Raw genomic sequence first — 16,666 nt, forward strand, 5'->3', positions numbered from 1 at the left:
GACACTACCTTAAGTGCCAAGAAGAAATGGCTCAATCACTGAAGCCTGACCGCTTCCTAAGAATATTGGCTCTTACTGGTGAGGACTCCTTACTCTATGGCTCATGGCACATTACTGAAACTCAGTGATAGCTAAGGATGATTATCTTAACTGATGGTTCAAACAGAAGATGATCACGTACTCAGGTAGGTCATAAATATCTTTGTTTTCCCTATAGTTCTGAAGCCTCATTACATCACACAGAAGAGAAGTACATAACTATGTAAGAGTCCTGCCCCTGCCCAGCAGCTGACACAGCCTCGACTCCAATCCCTGTCTCTGTATTCTACCTATCGTCACTATCAATTCTCCTCCCATGCCCACTCTCACAGGGCAATGGGAGGTTTTTCCCATCTGTTTTTACACAGGATTGATTTTTCCTCATTTTTATACAGTTCCCTGAACTATCACTCTTGAATGTCAATTACATATAAAGGCAAATACCTCCCTCTTCTTGTTACACTGTAGAAAATCCCTTTACTCTTGGTACAAACACTCTCCATTGGGGAGCTGCGACTGACTGAGCTGCTTTCTAGAATATAACAGGCCACAAGCAGCTGTGTCAACCCATAGCTTCACCCCAGCAGTCAGCATAGACCAGATACAAGCTCATCTCCCTACCTAGTAAAAAGTAGGGAGTGGTAACTCAGAGGCCATAACAAGACTTGGGAAAAACCATAATCCCAACCAAAGCCCTGAACTAGCCACAGAAAACATGAGGCCATCATGCTAAAAGTGGAAATATGTTTACAATCCCAAACACCCCAAAGTAAAGGCTTTAGGTCTGCGTCTCAACTCATAAGCATGAAGCCCTTAAGGATCAGAACTATCTGATTTCATACTGTGATGAATGAGATAACAGACAAGTTGACAAGAATGTACTGAACAGCCTCTGTGTGGTCTATTGGGTTGGCCAAAAAGTTCGTTCGGTGAGGGACTACATTGTTTCATAAAATTCTTGGTGAAAATGAAAAACATGTCTTTTATTTTTACTTAAAACCAAACAAACTTTTTGGACAACTCAATACCTTGTGGATATTCAAACATCCAGGTACCCACATATACAGATAAAAGTAGGAAAGTGAAGCTTTATTCTCTTATCACTTACTAGACCCAATCAAGAGAGACCATAGTAGAATGGAGAAGAAGGAAGAAGGGGAAACTTTACCTTTTAACTTTATAACTTTAACTTTTGTATTTTTTACCTTTTTATAACATCTCTCATTTTATTATAAAAGTACTTCATAATAATTATGAAGAACTTTGCTTCTAACTAGAGCAGAATAACTCTAAGTAAGCTGGAACCAGAAGGACTTAAGTTTGACAAAAGGAAGGAGTCCCACCATGGATGGCTGTCAGGGAAGGGACAGGTGACTGAGAGAATAGGAAATCCTCTTCTCAAGGACGCTGATTAATTCATTCAAAGGGAGACTTGCTAAGTGCCTGACACTGTTCTAGATGCTTTACACTTAGTCTCTTATTTAAGCCTCACACCAGTCCTAAAAGATACAGATTACTACTTCCATTTTACAAATGGGGGACACCCCAGCACCACAGTCACACAGTTAGTTAAGTAACCAAGCCAGGATGTAAGTTCAGGCCCACCTAACTACAAAGACAGTGTTTAAACAGTAACTGAAGGTCCACTGTGTCAGGAACTGTCTGGGCTGGTGTTAGGAAAGTTCTGAAAGAAGAATAAAGGATGGACAAGATGATTTCAGGGACCCTAACAGTCCTACTGTCTATATTAAAAAGTATATGCTGGCTATAAGTAAAAGCCCTGCTCTGCTATGAAACAATGCTGCAAAAGAAGTCAAAAAGAAAATATTTTTAATTGCCCGAATAACAGAATTTCTGCCTGCTGACAGTACTTTCAACCTTTGCATCTCTGAATCAGGGAGGATTCCCTACCGCCACCATCCATTACCGAAAGGGAAACACAAACAGATCTTTGAGATAGTGAAACTAGAAAGAGATGCCATTTGGTGCAGGAAAGAGGTAGATAGGATCCTTTAAAAAGGGAGAAAACAAGAGAGGAAGACTAAGACCATAATCTCTTGCCAGATTTTCCCCCAAAGAGCTAATCTTAGAAGGCCAAAAATGAATCAGTGGTGGTGAATTGAGAAAATATAGCCTCAGCTTTAAGCTGTTCTTTTTAAGAGGGATCAAGGCTACTACAGTGAGCATAGGGATTTTAAAAAGAATCTTGCCTCTAAACCACATATATCCTTAATAGGTAAAATTAACCTATTAAAAGTATTACCAGGTTTCTTGGCAAAGAGCAATGTATCGGTTATATTTCACTATGTATGTTAGTGTGTGTTAGGGGAAAGGCAAGAGCGATGCTAAATTCAAAGAACATAGAGTTACTGCCTAGAAGGAACTTATAATTTAGCATTTGCCTGAACTTCCCATATCCTTTTTTAACACATCACTTTAGTTCCCCTTTCTTTTTGCCCCATAAAATCAGGGTTTCTTTAATTATGTTTCTAGAATAGCATTATTTCTCTTATACATATTACCCCAGCTTTGTTTCTTTTCCCTTAGAAACGGCCATCTTTGACCTAATTCCATACACTCTCTCCTCCCAAAAGTATCTGCTTACCTTGAAGATAGTCACCCAAGCTTCTTTCCAACTTTTTACCAGTCAACTGTTATCTTTCAATCTAGATACATTCAAGAGAAGACACGGTATCTAACTAAAAGTAAGCAACGCATAAATTTAGTTTCATAAGGCACCAAAACAAATACTAAAAACTAGACAAAAATTGAGAGAAGCTAGTTTTCTAGCCACAAACAATGTTTAGTAAATTTGGGGGTTAAAATTTTGCATAAATTTGTGATTTTTAGTAAGATACTTTGATTTGGGGTTATGAAAGTATTAACTGCTGATAAATTAAAACTAACAGTGTCTGTATGGATCAACAGAACAGAATAGAGAGCCCAGAAATAAACCCACACACCTACGGGCAATTAATTTCCGACAAAGGAGGCAAGAGTATACAATGGAGAAAAGACAGTCTCTTCAGCAAGTAGTGTTGGGAAAGCTGGTAGGTCAGTCACCCAAGGCAATAGAAATAAAAGCAAAAATAAACAAATGGGACCTAATCAAACTTATAAGATTTTGCACAGCAAAGGAAAGGATAAACAAAATGGAAAGACAACCTACAGACTGAGAGAAAATATTTGCGAATGATGTGACTGACAAGGGCTTAATTTCCAAAATATACAAACAGCTTGTATAACTCAATAACAAAAAAACAAACAACCCAATCAGAAAATGGGCAGAGGGCTTCCCTGGTGGTGCAGTGGTTGAGAGTCCGCCTGCTGATGCAGGCGACACGGGTTCATGCCCTGGTCCGGGAAGATCCCACATGCCGCGGAGCGGCTGGGCCCATGAGCCATGGCCGCTGAGCCTGCGCGTCTGGAGCCTGTGCTCCGCAACGGGAGAGGCCACAACAGTGAGAGGCCTGCGTACCACAAAAAAAAAAAAAAAAAAAGGCAGAAAATCTAAATAGATATTTTTCCAAAGAAGACATACAGATGGCCAATAGGCAGATGAAAAGACGCTCAACATCACTAATTATTAGAGAAATGCAAATCAAAACTATAAGGAGGCAACAGAGGAATGGATAAAGAAGATATGGAACGTATATATAATGGAATATTACTCAGCCATAAAAAAGAACAAAATAATGCCATTTGCAGCAACATGGATAGTCCTAGAGATTGTCATACTGAGTGAAGTAAGTCAGACAGAGAAAGACAAGTATCACATGATATCACTTATATGTGGAATCTAAAAAAATGGTACAGTTGAACTTATTTACAAAACAGAAATAGAGTCACAGATATAGAAAACAAACTTATAGTTACCAGTGGGGGAAAAAGGGGGGAGAGGTAAGTTGGGAGACTGGGATTGACATATATACACTACTATATATAAAATAGATAACTAATAAGGACCTACTATATAGCACAGGGAACCTCTACTCATTACTCTGTAATGACCTATATGGGAAAAGAATCTAAAAAAGAGTGGAGATATATATGTATAACTGATTCTCTTTGCTGTACACCTGAAAGTAACACAACATTGTAAATCAACTATACTCCAATAAAAATTTTTAAAAATAAATGAATAAAATAGATCACAACAGCAAAACAAAACTGTAATGAGGTACCACCTCATACCAGTCAGAATGGCCATCATTAAAAAGTCCACAAATAACAAATGCTGGAGAGAGTGTGGAAAAAAAAGAACCCTCCTACACTGTTGGTGGGAATGTAAATTAGTACAGCCACTATGGAGAACAGTATGGAGGTTCCTTAAAAAACTGAAAAGAGAGTTGCCATATGATCCAGCAATCCCACTCCTGGGCATATATCCAAAGAAAACTATAATTTGAAAAGATACATGCACCCCAATGTTCACAGCAGCACTATTTACAATAGCCAAGACATGGAAGCAACCTAAGTGTCCATCGACAGGTGAATAGATAAAGAAGATGTGGTACATATATACACAAGGGACTACTACTCAGCCATAAAAAAGAACTAAATAACGCCATTTGCAGCAACATAGATGGACCTAGAGATTATCATACTAAGTGAAGTAAGTTAGAAAAATAAATACCATATGATATCACTTACATGTGGAATCTAAAATATGACACAGATGAACTTACTTATGAAACATAAACAGACTCACAGACAAAGAAAACAAATTTCTGGTCACCAAGGGGGAAAGAGGGTGGGGGAGGGATAAATTAGGAGTTTGGGATTAGCAGGTACAAACAACTATATATAACACAGATAAATAACAAGCTCCTACTGTATAGCACAGAGAACTATATTCAATATCCTGTAGTAAACCATAATGGAAAAGAATTTGAAAAAATATACATATATGACTGAATCACTTTGCTGTACAACACTGTAAATAACTAAAAAATTATAAATCAAATTAAAAACTTTTAATTTTTAAAAATTAAAAAATAAAAATATCAATGTCTGTATGAAATTACAAACAGATTATTTCCATTGATGGCTACTGACTGAGGGTTATAAAGAGAAAATTTTACTACTCCAAATGGTTAAGAGTTCAAAGTAGTAAAAAAAAAAAAAAGTTTATTTGCAAGTCATTAGACCTTTCCTGGAAACATTAGTCTACTTTAGTTCCCTGAAATACACCCTACCAGACATCACCATGAGTCAGTAACCATGACAGTGTGTGGCTGCCTGGCTGCCAGGTGACATGTACATTTGTCCAGAGGGCCAGAAAACACCTGGTAGGGATAAACAGGCTATGATTAGAGCAGAAAACTGAGAGCTATGAAACTGCCACAGAAAATGAAATGCCACTGCTAGGCTGCAGGAATCCCATCTTAGGCTGAGGAAGTTTAATCATCTCTGCTTCTTTTTATTCCTTTTCTTAGAGGTGTTCATAGGGAAAAACATACACACTCACACATCAGATTGAGGCAACTCTAAGGCAGACAGCTGTGTTCCACTGGACTTGTAAAAGGAACAAAAAAGAAAAGGAGGTGATGTATGTACCAGAAAGGGGGTGAAGGTTAGAAGGGGAAGTATGTAAATGAAGACAGAACTAGTGAATATGGTGAATGGCAAAATGTGTTGCCAACTGGAAAATGACTATGTTTTAACACTAAATGAGGTTTCAGAAACTAACAGCTTGATAGTATTCCTCTATTATTGAATTATGAACTGAGAATCTCAGGGGACCCAGAGCTAAAAAGCCGGGAATACTGTGGTATTCCATGCGGGTACCACGTGAGTTGGCCTATTCCAGAACAAACTGAAAATGGCTAATTTATGAGGCCTTTAAAGTAACGTATTAGAAGAATGACCATTGTTTAAGAGGGTAAGGGGAAATTCTGTTTTAATAATTTGACAGTTAAAAATGAACATCTCACTTCCCCTATTTCAATCTTGGTTTCCTTTAGCTAAATGTTTCCTTTCTTTACCACTCCCTTTACAAACCAAATGGAAGGGCTGTTTAGAGCTAACTCCCTGGCCACAGCCCTGGCTGTTTAGAGCTAATATAACTGGAGCTAAAAAAAAAAAAATCTTTCTCACTGGCACAAAGAATCTTCAAGGTAGTTAGGAAATGCTCCCAGCAGTAAGCTGAGCATCCCTGATACACTAAATGGAGACAGGAGCCTGACTACAGTGACTGAGCAGGGCCTGAGGGCCCCAAAGGCTGCTAAGGCCCCTCTGAGGCTCAGCATCAAGGGATTCTAAAGTTAGAAATGCTGTTTCCACATCAAAACCAGTGGAGAATAAAGCAGATCCGGAGAAACACTAGCTAAGGAAGCCTCACAAACCACATGAAACAGAACAATGAGAGGCTGGAGAATTCCACAAGAAAAGAGAAGAATATTTCTCAAGAAAGAGAATATATATTTCAAATGTGCAGACAGAAAGTTAATTGGGGGTCTCAACTTCCCTCCCAGCCAAGTAACCTCCTCAACTGTTAACTCAGTTTGAGTGCTTACTTACTACATATACCTGGAGCAGCGGTGGGAACTCTCACCAGTAAGATACGTGCTCGGGTATGCACTTGGGAAATGGCTCTCACTTTCTTTTCTGTGACTTGACTTTATCGCCTCAATTCATGGGACCAAAGTAAATGAGCATTAAAAATTAAAACCAATAAAGTGAAGGGACACAGAAAAATCAATCAGATAATGTGCCTGTCCTGCAGATGGCTTTGTTCACATTCCAAGACTCATTACAAAAGGCAAGAACAGGAAAAATCACCACCCAACCAATAGCAGTCATTTCAGCTATTTAACAGTGTTTTTTAAGTTGCAGGTCACAATACATTAAGTCAGATCATCAATTTAGTGGGCTGCTACCATCATTTTTTTAAAAAAGAAGTCAAATAGAATAGAGAAGAAAATATCAGTGTGTTTTGCAAGAAGTAAAAGTATTGTCTTATGAAACTTTATTTCAAATGTATGTGTGTATATATGTACTGGGTCCTGATAATAAAATGTTATTTCTTAGAGTGAGTTAAAATCTAAAAAAGTTTGAAAACCACCAAGCTATTGGACGCTGAAGGAACTAGACCAGAGCAGAATACTATAGAGATTGTGTATGGATCAAATACTTATGAATTGTGAAGAAGTTTGCGGGTCAACTGAGCAGGCTCAGTCAATAAACAAAGATCACTGTCAGAGTTATCCAAGAACTCTAACATCGTCCTGGAGATAAGCAGTGCACGCTCCCAGTCTGAACACAGAGGAAAGCCACCACTGAAACTGAGCTGAGAGGAAATGCTGGCTGGTATACATAGCCCCCTCTAGCATTTATCAAGATAAAAGAAATCTGGACTCTGGAAGAAAATGAGATGACAGTTTCTACTTCTAGAGGATCACAGGCCGAGGCCACAACCAAAGGACTCGCTCACTGACTGAGATCAAGCCTTCTAGAACAGGGGTAGGTGAAGAGAAGAAGAAACCGTTTTCCTAGTGCTGCCAAACTAGCCCTTCCTTCCTGGCACAGCTAACCAAGGTGATGGACGCTCTGTTTTGAGCACATCTGCATTCTTTTATTCCTACCAGCTCCTGATCCCTGACATAGTCACCTTCCCTGCCCATCCCCCCCATTCTCCTGACCCCCAACATAGTCACATCCTCTGCTCATCCCCATTTGGCCTAATCAAAGAGCCCAGTCCTAGCTATACAGAGACGAGTCCTTCCTAAATGGAGATCTGAATACCAGACAGACAATATGATCTTTTAGGAGATGCCGCAAGACCTATGTTCTGTTTGGGAGTTGGAAGAATATCTTTGAGAAAAGCAAAGATATTCTTCAGATGACAGGATCTCCATATCTCCTTACATTGAGCCAGACCTGTCCTCAAGTTCTGAAGTCCCTTAGAAAGTAGGAGACATGATCTGTCTCACTTAGTAAATAATGGCAGGTCTAAGGGAAACTTCAAAAGTTCTTCACTTGTTCTCAACTCAAGTAAGAACATTAACCATCTTATTTGCACCTTTCAGAAAGGGATGGCTAGAGACAATTCTAGCGACACCTTCCTGCTAAGAAATGAAAAAAGGATTTCTAACCCTGATCCTAATTCTGTCAAAGCACAGTTGAGATGCAACTAACACATTCCTTCAATTTTAGACAGGAATTAAGCAAATTGCCCAGGGCCTTGCAGCATGGTAGTAGAGGCAGCGATGGGCACTGTACAGCCTTGTCTGGTTTTCAACTTCCTAGATCATGTTCCTTTGACTCTGAGCGTCAGCTGATGCTCAGAGCCCAGAGTACATATTGCCAAATTGTTTTCTGAGAAAGCTCAAATACAACGAAAGCTGGTATGTATCTGTGCAACTATATAAGTATGAGTTTGGTACCTGTAAGAGAGCATGGTGCATCGTCACCTCCAGTTCGGCTAAAACATGGGCAGCATCCTCACTGTCCTCTTGGACCTCCAGGTCCTCCTCAGGGATGGTGTCCCAGTTGCCCTGGTGAGCAACCAGCGTGTGCACTAGTTCATACTGGCCAGGGAGTGCCAGGCTGACCCGAGTCTGAGTCCCATAGGTGAAGCGGAGGCGCCGAAGCTTACAGTTCTCCTCACTGCCCAGCTTGGTGGTGGGAAGCACCTGCACCCCCAAGAGCAGGTTCAACAGCTGGCACTTGACATTACAGTCCTGGCCGAGGATCAAGATGCAGGGGAGGCAGTCCACAATCTGCTGGAGGTACTTCTCTTCCTTAGGTGGGAAGGAAATGCAGCTCAGCTGGCCTGGTTGGGGAAGGGGAGGGTGGAGAAGGAGAAAGGAGTACAGAGAGAAGAGTGAGGAGGGGTAGGGAGAGACTTCCAGGGAGATCCCATTAGGATGTCAGGCTCCTAGAAAAGAAATTTCTAGGAAGCTCTTGGCTGAAGAAGGTACCAGGAAAACATCCCAGTCAGAAAAGGTTCCTCAAATATCAAACAGGGTTCCCCTCTCTGGCTCATTCCCAGAACAGTTGTTTCTATCCAGAAAGGTGGCAGTGACCTGATCTACCCTCTCCTCTCGTTTTTCAACCAGTGGAGGGACAGCCTAAGGAGTTTACAAGGACTCAAGTACAAGATCATTAAATTGACAAAGCCAGAAAAGACTACACTAACTGGGATGTGAATCCAAGAACCGAATATGTCAAAATGAAAACCTTCCTTGTGACACAAGACCTAATACTTGAACATACAAAGGCCCTTTAAAATGACTCTACCACATGCAGTTTTAGCTTATTTTCCTCATTTATAACATATTTTATAACTAAATGTATCAGCCAGTCTTTAAATACGCATGTATTGAAATAAAATGTTATTCAGGTGTGTATAAGCTCTAGAATCTTTTCTGGTTCATTTCACTGATGGCTGGTGACAGCATCCCAGCTGCCAAGTCATCTGTTTTCTTAAAACATTGGGTGCTCAATTAAGATCAATATCTCCTAATCAAATCACATTCTTTCAGTTTATGGAGGACGAGACCCTGAATAAGACAAAGGGAAAGAACTACCTGTTAGGATAAAATCCAGGCAAATGTAGGAAGAGATGTGATCCATCTCAGAAATATCCTTTCAGGACACCATACTCATCTAAACAGATCAAATAATACTCAAGAGAAAACAAGGGACTTCCCTGGTGGCACAGTGATTAAGAATCTGCCTGCCAATGCAGGTGACACGGGTTCGAGCCCTGGTCTGGGAAGATCCCACATGCCTCAGAGCAACTAACCCCGTGCGCCACAACTACTGAGCCTGTGCGCCACAACTACTGAGCCTGCGTGCCACAACTACTGAAGCCCATGTGCGTAGAGCCCATGCTCCGCAACAAGAGAAGCCACCACAATGAGAAGCCCGTGCACCGCAATGAAGAGTAGCCCCCGCTAACTGCAGCTAGAGAAAGCCCACATGCAGCAATGAAGACCCAATGCAGCCAAAAATAAATAAATGAAAATAAAAAATAAATTAAATTTTTTTTTAAAAAGAGAGAAAACAAAAGTCTTCCTAAAGTATGAGAACATCTATTTGGGAAAAAGAACCAGAAATTAGTTGACTAGAACTCTCATATTCTGAACTCGATCACTCCCCAGCTTGTTCAGTGCCAGTGCCTGCCCAAGTCTAAGATTCAGGCAACTCTGTGTTTGTCCAGAAAGGCACAGACACACAGTTCTTAGGCTGTTAGAAGTCCAATCTCCGAGCCAAATACATACATCTTAATTGAAATTTAGGGTGGCACCAAGTGAAACAGTATTTGCTTTAGTCACTTAACCATGAGCTATTCATTTTGTTTATGTAATTGAAGCAAGAGAGACCTGATTCATTTAAGAGGTTGTCCTACTTCAGACTCTACCTATCCTGCTTCAAACTCAGTATTTCAAATCCTCAAATCTTTTTCTCTCCCACAAATGGCACCCCCAAAAGATTTAAGGAAGTTGGCTTTCACCCAGCCCCCTTTATGAATTTCATTAAGCCCTTCCTTTCACATCGGCCTATAAGTACATCACCTGGCCAGCACATGTAAACCAGTAATACGAGACACTGAAACAGGAAATCTGTTCTCCTGGGACAGAGATGAGAAAGCAAAGTGTTAACTGAGTGCCCAATTCTGTGCAAGGTATTTACTAAGCTCGAGAGTAAAACACCAGACCACTGGTCTAATTTTTGACCCACTGATACAATCTAAAGCAAGGGGACACAGCCAATTGCTGTGCTACCACTTAGCAAGTAGTGAGTCCTGAGTCCCTTGATATCTTATTGACAACTAAACAACACTTACCACAGTTGTCAGGGAGGAAAAACAATTTTCCTCTACCCTTTTAGTTTCCTCTGGCTGGGTCTAAGAATTAAATCGACATGAGACAGATTACCAGGAGAAAATGAAATTTCATTAGGTACACATGGGGAATCCGAACATGCGATTCCAAAGACGGGTTAAATGAGATACATATGTCATCCTGGACTAAGGAGAGGGGTAGGGGGCTCAGTCTTCAAAGGGAAACAAGGCAATCCACAGTAAGAATGAAGAGTAAATGTTTGGTAAAATGTTTGCTAGGTCATCCAGAAACAATGGGACATAGAGAGGACTTTGACCAAACAGGCCTTGCTAGGTTCCTCCCCTGACTACTACACCTGGTTCATATTACACTGTAGCTAGCCCTGGTGATAGCTCTCTTTCTAGGATAGGCCCTCTATCTAAATTCTTTTAGGCAGTTAAGGCAGAGGAGATAAAAGCTCTTCCTGAGCCTTTTGTTTCTTTAAAACAACAAAGCCTAAAGTAATCTTCATACCACAGAGACACATTTTGAGATGGCAAATTTTGCTCCCCTATACGGACTATTCTAGTTGTATGTTTATAATTACCAAAAGCAGGAAGAACCATCATATTTCCCTCTGTATCCTCAACACCCAACACAATGACTAAAAAATAGTTAGTGCTTTGTTATACGCTTTCTTGCTTTGTGTAAGAATCCATTTACCATGGAGAATTGTCTACAGAAAGCCAGAAGTGGTTCTACTAAGTACTCAGAAAAGTCCAGTAGCATGATGAACAGTCCGGTACCATGAATAGCATAGGAGCAACTGTCATTCCTAAAAACCTCCTTCATCTCAACATGGAGAGTAGAGGTGGACAACAGAATAGTACCTCCCCATTCACCTGCAGACCACAGTCTCAGCCTGAGCAGTGAGAAGTCCAGTTAGATTCACTCTTATCTACCCTTCCTGTTCTTTCTCTTTTCCCAGTCTTCCTCAGATCTCAGACGGGTGTCCAAACTCCTATAACAAAAGTTATAAAAATAAGTCTAAATAAAAACCATAATAAAAATAAGCTTAAATGAGTTTTGTGACTGGTGCTGCTGGGAGAGCAGGTAACAGAGAACAAAAACCAACTAACCATTTTTCAGGACCAGAGGGAGAGATCTTAACACCTCTGAGACCTCAGGGTCAACTATAGGAAAGCCAGTAAACCATGCTGCATTGGCCAAAACCACAGCGGACATACCCCATTACTCATCTGGTCCAAATTATCACACCCCCATCTCTGTAGTGACAAAAATAGTCACTATAAATAAACCCGCTAGAGTCTAACAACCATAGGCCAGTGCAATGGGAGAGGGGGCTGACAGCGAAACCAGTTCTAATTTTCGTTTCCACGCACTCTGCTAGCGTTCTTGCGTGCAACCCACTGGACTGAGAAAAGGTCTTCAAAATGGATATCGCCATCTGTTTTTCAAAACGTCATTATCCAAGTCTTTTGCTTCTCCCACCAATCTTTAGCTTTTTCATTGCTCTTCAACGTGTCTACAAGATTTGAACAAGAGCATGGAGAGAAATGAAGCTGAAACGAGACCGTTTCACTCCTTGCTACTCTCGGCAAATGCGTTGGTGAGGGAGGAGCGCAGCGAGGGAGTGGGCAGAGCACCAGCCGAGGGCAGACGCTCTGATCCCGGGCTTCACCACTGACTGGCAATCTACTTGCTTCTCTCAGCCTTGGATTTCTCATCGGTGAACTAAGGGACTTGGATTAGATCATCTTTAACACCCCTTCCAGTTCTGAAATTCCAGGATTCCATCAGGTTTTAACTGTTGAAAGAAAAATAACTGAGGGGGATGGGCAGTTGGTCTGATTGTTTTTATTTTAAACTGTACGTGAATTTAATTACTCGAGCTCTCCCTGGACTACTATAAGGGCAGATCAAAAGCTGACTGAATTAGCCAGGGGCTCTGAGGACCTACCAGGCAGTTTTAGCAGTTTTCTTAAGAAGAGATTAAAAACTTTTGGGGGCTTCCCTGGTAGCGCAGTGGTTGAGCGTCCGCCTGCCGATGCAGGGGACACGGGTTCGTGCCCCGGTCTGGGAAGATCCCACATGCCGCGGAGCGGCTGGGCCCGTGAGCCATGGCCGTTGAGCCTGTGCTCCGCAACGGGAGAGGCCACAACAGTGAGAGGCCCGCGTACCGCAAAAAAAAAAACCAACAAAACAAAAACAAACAAACAAAAAACCTGTAGACTGAAGGTAGGAGGGAGGAAGAAAATCTGTGTCAGATTTGAGCAGCTGCCACACTGACAGTTAAAGGACTTTCAAGTTAATCAGGTTTTCTTTTGTAATTAATATAACAGCATCTGCATATGGGGCTGCCGGAAGGTCACAGCACGGCCTCTCGGCTGGAGCGCTTTAACCCTGCCAACTCTGGCTGCAGGAAAATTCAGATTGTCTTCAATGCAAGCCAAGACTTCTTTTTTTCTTGATGATTCTTAAAAACAGATTATCTTGATTTGGGTTACTTCTAAACAAACGTTTCAAACTACAAGGAGGAGAGCAGCTAAAGCAGCAACGCATTTTGTTTATCTGTTTTAGATAATGAAGGGGAACGAAACATATCATCCCAAAATATGCCTCTTTGACATACTATTTTGAACAGGTTATTTTTACGAAACAGCAGACACAGGTGAAGCTCTGGAAACTGAGATGTTACCCTTTCGTAAGAGACATATTTAAAAGAGAAATCTCCATTTGTAAGGGGGTCTTCCTCCAGTACCAGGAAGAGGAGGGCTCAAAATCTCTAGAAACTCTTATCAATGCAGAAAGCAACCACTTAAAACTGCATAACCACCTTACCCTTCTTTACTGTGCTTTTCCTGATAAACGCCCATAAATGACTCCCCCCACCTCACCCCACCCCAGTAGTGTTTTATCTTTAGCTGGAAATCGTATTTAAGGTAGTGGCTTGGGCCATTTTGGAGTCACGCAGTTTTTCCAGGGTATCTCCCACGTGTACAGGAGGTACACATGTTATTAAATTTCTGGTTGTTTCTCTCCCATTAATCTTTTTATAACGGGTGTCTCAGCCAAGAACCTAGAAGGGTAAAGGGAAAATTATTTTTCCTCACCCACAATAATATTTACTCAGCCCTTTCTAAGTACATCACTTTATTTGCCCCATTTCATTTAATGCTCACAATTCTACCAGACATAAACTATTATTATCCCCATTTGTAGATGAGGAAGCAGTAGCTTAAAAGGCAAAACAGAACAAAAAAGAAACCATGTTTCTCCATTTCTCTAAGCAGATAAAAAGTGGAACACAGGGCAGAGCAGGAACTGTTCTTAAGTCTCAGGGGGCCAGGTGAATACTTAATGGTAAACAATGTCCCTGAAGGGTGGCAGAATATGCCATCCCCCAGAATGCCACTTTGGCATAAGGATTATTTTGAGCTAAAGGCACTCGACAAACAGCAGGTATAAGAAGGGCACTCTGACCTCCCCTTTATCTTCCGGAAAGCAAGATAAAACCCCCATTGGGAAGATGTCCTCCCTGTAACAGAAGGAAAGCAAAATTCGTTATCACCAGAGACTGGGAGTCGAGATCAAGAAAAATCTGTACAAATAAGCCTTGTTAAACTAGCCAGTACCTTCCTAGTTACTTTCCCACTGTTAACTTCCCTAGCTCAAGCCCCTCTGTCTTGTCACGCTTTCATAATTTACTTCTTTGTCCACTTCAACTCTGTTTCTTTGGGTCTTCATTCTTTTGTGAGGACTCCCATGTACATGTAAAATTTAACAAAGTGCTTATGCTTTTCTCCTGTTTATCTGTCTTATGTCAGTTTAATTCTTAGGCCCAGCTGGAGATAATAAGAAGATAGAGGGAAATTCTTCCTCCTCCACCCGCCCTACCACACTTTCTCCCAATGTGGGGACAAACACAACTCAGTAGTTGTAGGACCCCAATTTAAAGCAGACTGACAGAGTCCTTACAAAAACTGCCCAAGACGATGAGGCCTGGGAGAAAAAAACAGCATTACCACTAGCGGGTGAGCACTTTTTAAAAATGTTATTGTTATTCTACCCAACAGCTCTAGAGTCCCTTTTCTAAAAGAAACAGTAGGTACTTTTCAGAGAAACTTTTAATGTTCCCCTCATCAGTTAGTCTGTATTACCCTTTGGGTTGAGGTTAAGATTATTCTAAAGAGGAAGAATTGGCGGGAAGTAATGTTAATGACTTTTTATTTATTTATTGAATTCTTGAATTTTATTTTTTTATACAGTAGGTTCTTATTAGTCATCAATTTTATACACATCAGTGTATACATGTCAATCCCAATCGCCCAATTCATCCCACCACCACCCCCACCCCCGCCGCTTTCCCCCCTTGGTGCCCATTCTTTTGTTCTCTACATCTGTCTCTCAATTTCTGCCCTGCAAATCGATTCATCTGTACCATTTTCCTAGGTTCCACATATATGGGTTAATATACGATATTTGTTTTTCTCTTTCTGACTTACTTCACTCTGTATGACAGTCTCTAGATCCATCCACGTCTCTACAAATGACCCAATTTTGTTCCTTTTTATGGCTGAGTAATATTCCATTTTATATATGTACCACAACTTCTTTATCCATTTGTCTGTCGATGGGCATTTAGATTGCTTCCATGACATGGCTATTGTAAATAGTGCTGCAATGAACATTGGGGTGCATGTGTCTTTCTGAATTATGGTTTTCTCTGGGTATATGCCCAGTAGCAGGATTGCTGGATCATATGGTAATTCTGTTTTTAGTTTTTTAAGGGACCTCCATACTGTTCTCCATAGTGGCTGTATCAATTTACAATCCCACTAACAGTTCAGGAGGGTTCCCTTTTCTCCATGCCCTCTCCAGCGTTTGTTGTTTGTAGATTTTCTGGTGATGCCCATTCTAACTGGTGTGAGGTGACATCTCATTGTAGTTTTGATTTGCATTTCTCTAATAATTAGTGATGTTGAGCAGCTTTTCATTTGCTTCTTGGCCATCTGTATGTCTTCTTTGGAGAAATGTCTATTAAGGTCTTCTGCCTATTTTTGGATTGGGTTGTTTGTTTTTTTAATATTGAGCTGCAAGAGCTGTTTATATACCTCAGGGATTAATCCTTTGTCCATTGATTCATTTGCAAATATTTTCTCCCATTCTGAAGGCTGTCTTTTCACCTTGTTTATGGTTTCCTTTGCTGTGCAAAAGCTTTTACGTTTCATTAGGTCCCATTTGCTTATTTTTGTTTTTATTTCCATTACTCTAGGAGGTGGATCAAAAAAGATCTTGCGTGATTTATGTCAAAGAGTGTTCTTCCTATATTTTCCTCTAAGAGTTTTATAGTGTCCGGTCTTACATTTAGGTCTTTAATCCATTTTGAGTTTATTTTTGTGTATGGTGTTAGGCAGTGTTCTAATTTCATTCTTTTACATGTAGCTGTCCAGTTTTCACAGCACCACTTATTGAAGAGACTGTCTTTTCTCCATTGTATATCCTTGCCTCCTTTGCATTGACTAGTTGACCATAGGTGCATGGGTTTATCTCTGGGCTTTCTATCCTGTTCCATTGATCTATGTTTCTGTTTTTGTGCCAGTACCATATTGTCTTGATTACTGTAGCTTTGTAGTATAGTCTGAAGTCAGGGAGTCTGATTCCTCCAGCTCCGTTTTTTTCCCTCAAGACTGCTTTGGCTATTCGGGGTCTTTTGTGTCACCATACAAATGTTGAGATTTTTTGTTCTAGTTCTGTAAAAAATGCCATTGGTAATTTGATAGGGATTGCATTCAATCTGTAGATTGCTTTGGATAGTATAGTCATTTTCACAA

At 40.7% G+C, this 16,666-nt stretch overlaps 1 protein-coding gene across 6 annotated transcripts in view; it reads right to left on the bottom strand.

The window, feature by feature from the left end:
* DSTYK (dual serine/threonine and tyrosine protein kinase) overlaps positions 1 to 16,666 on the bottom strand; it is a 56,118-nt gene that overhangs the window by 23,854 nt on the left and 15,598 nt on the right. For all 6 annotated transcript variants that reach the window (XM_089908346.1, XM_022593659.3, XM_022593658.3 and 3 more), the window contains one exon: positions 8,427 to 8,815. In XM_089908346.1, the coding sequence (XP_089764472.1) occupies positions 8,427 to 8,815 (389 nt within the window). The remainder of the gene's footprint in view (positions 1 to 8,426; positions 8,816 to 16,666) is intronic.

This window comes from Delphinapterus leucas, chromosome 1, assembly GCF_059928025.1.
Source record: "Delphinapterus leucas isolate spDelLeu-1000000601 "Yukka" chromosome 1, BTC_Dleu_Yukka2, whole genome shotgun sequence".
NCBI classification, from domain to species: domain Eukaryota; kingdom Metazoa; phylum Chordata; class Mammalia; order Artiodactyla; family Monodontidae; genus Delphinapterus; species Delphinapterus leucas.